Below are 4,347 nucleotides of genomic sequence, written 5' to 3' on the forward strand. Positions count from 1 at the left end.
ATATTGGGACGATTTAAAATCATTATGAAATCGATAAAGTCGTGTAAAATTGTTGGATTTTACTTTTTTTTATCCGATTTTACCTTTTTTTAGACAATCTTTTAAATGTTAATTTTTATGATTTGTTGAATAATTTATGTAATTTAATATAAGTTTTTTGGTGATTTAGTAATTTTTTGCTTTATAATTTGTGAAAGTTTTCAAAAAATCCGATAAAAATTCACTGTTATTCTAAATTGTACAAAATTACAAATGATATGGTAAAATTAAAAACATAGGAGGTATGGGGTGCCAAGTAAATTTTGGGAGTGGCCGGAAAATTCCTCTAAATCAAAATAAGTGAAGGCCCAAAATGGTTAAAATACATAAACACCCTTAAGAACTGTCCTATTTGCGTTTGCATCTCTTTCTCTCAACCCTTTCAAAGTAAGAGACACAGATTCACTTTCATTCCCAAAATCATCACCCCCTTCAACTCAACGCAGCATAAGATGTTCAAAAAGTACGCTTACTCACTCTAAACACATGTATATAAATGCAAAATCGCAACTTTCTAGATTTTCATGTCATTCATTCTCCATTTGCTTCTGTATTTTTTGTTATCATTTTCTTTTTTCGTAGTCTGTCACCAATTTCACCATAACCTAAACCCTAAATCCCAAAACATGTATTTAATTATATTTTATGATCCTGTTGCTTCACCCTATAATTGTTTATTCAATGCGTATCTTAAGATTCACATGTCCAATTTTTTTCAGATTTTCGTCTGAAGAGGTGTCTGCACAGAATCAAGTGAAGGCTTCTGTTCAACGAAGAATCAGGCAAAGTATTGCAGATGAGGTAATGCCACTTTTATGGGGTTGCCTTTTTATTCTTCAAAATATGCATTTTTTTTTATCTGTGTGACTATTGACCTAACTCACTACAATGCAGTACCCAGGACTTGAACCAGTTTTGGATGATATACTTCCCAAGAAATCCCCTCTTATAGTTGCTAAATGGTTTGTTTCTGATTATCATATTAGTTGCTTTGAGTTTTTTTTTTTGTGTGTGTTAACTTTTGCTCTTTTTTGTTTTTGTTCTTGTAGTCAGAACCATCTCAATCTCGTTGTGGTGAACAATGTGCCTTTGTTTTTCAGCGTTCGTGATGGCCCTTACATGCCTACCTTGCGACTTCTCCATCAATGTAAGCTTCATATTACTTACAATAAGTGGTAGGATCCATGGAATGTTTGGAATTGCATCCAATAGTTTTGCTAGTTATCATGAACAAGAGAGAACATGAAGATCATATGGGTCTTTGTCTATCAGTGATCTCATATTTACTTGTTAGCTTCCCCTGAACCTTTAAGGATTGAGAACACTATCTTGATTCACCCCTATTTGCACTCCTCAAACCTTTTAATCTATGTTGTCAAGAACGCCGTTATAGGGGAATAACATAGCAGTGGTAAGGTTTGGCACGACACTTTTGGCCTACGGGCCGTCGTCAGCAATAATTGTTACGGCCGCTAATTGCAGCACCAAACCGCTACTGTCTTTTCTGTTAGGGCTGCCAAGGGAAATTCCTCAAATCCTTTTTTAAACCGCTGTCTCTCTTTAAGGGTATAAATCTCAATTTGAAACCTTTAATGGGTAATGTTATGTTCTTCTTCATTGGATTATGTTTTTGCTCACAAACAATTGTTAAGTTCTTCTTCCTACTTTTGATCAATTCGATCATGTTCTTTGTAGTTTTTATTGCTTTGTGCTTTAGGTTCTTTAGTTACAAAGTATGATGGTGATAGAATAGAACCCGGAAAATTAAGATAACAAATGTGTATATATTATGAATGGGAATGGATAAGCTTAAGATCTCTACAATGGTGGCAAAATAAAGGAAATGATAAACCATCAGAGTCAAAGACTCCTATCCTAGAGCAAAGCTCCTATCCAACTCTAACAATATTTCTCAATGACTCTCCTCATCCCACTATCTGACCTCTAGTACTCCCTCTCAATAACCACAACACATGGCTCATAACACTTCACTAACTAACTCCCATTGGCCCCACTTTCTTCTAGAACCCGCACGGGTATATTTATTTGACAATATATATATATATATATATATATATATATATATATATATATATATATATATATATATATATATATATATATATATATATAATTTGTTTAAATATTTATAATATTAAATGATAAATATAACTGTATAAAGAATAATGATATTCATGCATTTGCATAGGTTAGAATAATTTTGTATGATGGTTTTATACTCAAATGCATGTTGAAAGCAATATTTATAAAAAAAAAATTGCGTGAATTTAACTAATCGTGTCCCGTTACAAATTTATTTATTATGATATAGATTTTATTTAAATAAACATGTAGATATTTTGTTTGCTCTAGGTGTCCTATCAGATGGTCTCCTTAATTTTGTTTGTTTTACTATTTTTCTATTTTTGAGTATTTATGTTTACTTTGCACATTGATTTTTAGACTTTGCAATAACGGCTATCCCTCTATGAGCTGTAGCATTTTAGGAGGGAGGTTGGTGCTACGCGATGCAATCTAAGATTATCAACATAGCTTTTAATCAAGATATTATGTGTTTTGCTGGCACTATTATTAACCCACAGTATAGAGAACCTTGGATATAGGGAGATAGAGCTGGAGGGAAGGGGTAAAAAACCATTGCTATTGCCTTGGTGGTTCCATTTTCTCACTTTGGTCATTACAATTCACATCTATCCTCATTTTTAAAATGTAGGGAGTAGTCAGTAACTTATCGATTATCATATCCTTCTCCATGCTTTGACAAAATGCACTTATGTGACATGGACAGAGTTTTTAGGCTCACATATAGATATTATGCTCCGCAATTTGTCCTTTCTAATATTGCATGTAAACTATACTATTGTTTTTAACTTTACAGATCCAGATATAATGAAGAAATTACAAGTTGACCGTGGTGCAATAAGATTTGTTTTGGCTGGTGCAAACATAATGTGTCCCGGTCTTACATCTCCTGGGGGTGTTTTGGATGAGGAAGTGGGGGCAGAATGTCCTGTGGTACTTCCTTTATGTTTTGTAGATTGTTTGTAATACACAAAAAGTAAGAATTTTCTAGTGAATTTGTATTTAAACAGCACGTATTCTTCTGATTTCAGGCTATCATGGCTGAAGGAAAACAGCATGCCCTTGCCATCGGATTTACAAAAATGTCAGCAAAAGACATGTAAGGAACTTGTCTCATCGCTTGTTTTGTCAAGGCATGATTGTTGAATGAAATAAATATGAATGTTTTCCAGATTAAATGGAGAGTCTTTTAGAAATTCCGGCTCTCACCATTTTACTCTCTGATTGATATTGATAAGATGTCAATAGAAAAATTGGCACAAATAAGTTTTTATGCAATGTTTCATCATCAGCCACAACCTCAATGCAATCAGAGGTGGACCTACTTGTTTAGGCAGGGTGCAACCACACCCTCAAACTATTTTTCAAACTTAGGGCTTATCTGGAAATAGATATAAGTTATGGCTTGCCTAGTTTCGGTTTTGTTGATTTATTGCTGTACTCAAGGAGTTCCACTACTTTCATGGTTTCAGAAAAGCAATCAACAAGGGAATTGGGGTCGACAACTTGCATTATCTCAATGATGGTCTTTGGAAGGTATTGATTGAGATATGATTTCCTTTGTATTCACATCCTTATTATTAAATCAGTATACATAGGGGTCATATTTACTAATGTCATTATCTTCATTCTGTTCAACATTGCAGATGGAGAAATTTGATTGAAGATGTTGCAACTTGCAAGAGCTGCAATGCCAACTTAGGGATGCAGTCCTGTTTTCTGGAACTTGATCCAGATTTTAGGGATCATAAGCGAACCTCGTGGTTTATTTATTATACTCGTGTAAACAGTAAAGAAAGTTTTGTTCAAAAGTCGCTCTCTTAGATATTTATGTAGATTTTATGTAACTTGTTGAATACACTGGGTGTTGACAAATACAAGGTTTTGTTCGGTTCTGTGCTCCAGTCTATTGTTAGAACCACACAAAAAAGTTTACTCAAACAAGGTGATGCTGTTAGATCTTTCTTCCACCTGCATACTCCAGAATTATCCTAGACTCCTTGAGAATGTTTCTTCTATTTGATTGGAGTGAAAATTGGGGTAGAAAAAAAGTAGATTTACTGCATTTATGCAGATTTTCTTCTCGTGTTTCATATATATATATATATATATTTGAAATTTAGTTGTGTTTGTGTCGTATTACATCCATGTCTTGTGTATCATGTGTGATTTTTAAGTTACAATTTAACATTTATTGTGACCTTT

General features: G+C 33.5%; 1 protein-coding gene across 1 annotated transcript; it reads left to right on the top strand.

The window, feature by feature from the left end:
• Nucleotides 1-376: 376 nt before the first annotated feature.
• Nucleotides 377-4,112, top strand: LOC131655616 (uncharacterized). Its single transcript, XM_058925450.1, has 8 exons — nucleotides 377-502; nucleotides 759-840; nucleotides 934-1,001; nucleotides 1,089-1,186; nucleotides 2,939-3,075; nucleotides 3,174-3,241; nucleotides 3,615-3,678; nucleotides 3,789-4,112. The coding sequence occupies exons 1-8, from the start codon at nucleotides 492-494 to the stop codon at nucleotides 3,804-3,806; spliced, it is 546 nt and encodes a 181-aa protein (XP_058781433.1). The 5' UTR covers nucleotides 377-491; the 3' UTR covers nucleotides 3,807-4,112.
• Nucleotides 4,113-4,347: the final 235 nt, after the last annotated feature.

Source organism: Vicia villosa, linkage group LG3, assembly GCF_029867415.1.
Source record: "Vicia villosa cultivar HV-30 ecotype Madison, WI linkage group LG3, Vvil1.0, whole genome shotgun sequence".
Classification (NCBI taxonomy): domain Eukaryota; kingdom Viridiplantae; phylum Streptophyta; class Magnoliopsida; order Fabales; family Fabaceae; genus Vicia; species Vicia villosa.

Excerpts from the sequence above, each read along its gene's own strand:
- LOC131655616 (XM_058925450.1), top strand. Across the intron at positions 1,002-1,088 it reads CCTCTTATAGTTGCTAAATG|TCAGAACCATCTCAATCTCG; the intron begins GTTTGTTTCTGA and ends TTGTTCTTGTAG. Across the intron at positions 3,242-3,614 it reads AAAATGTCAGCAAAAGACAT|AAAAGCAATCAACAAGGGAA; the intron begins GTAAGGAACTTG and ends TCATGGTTTCAG.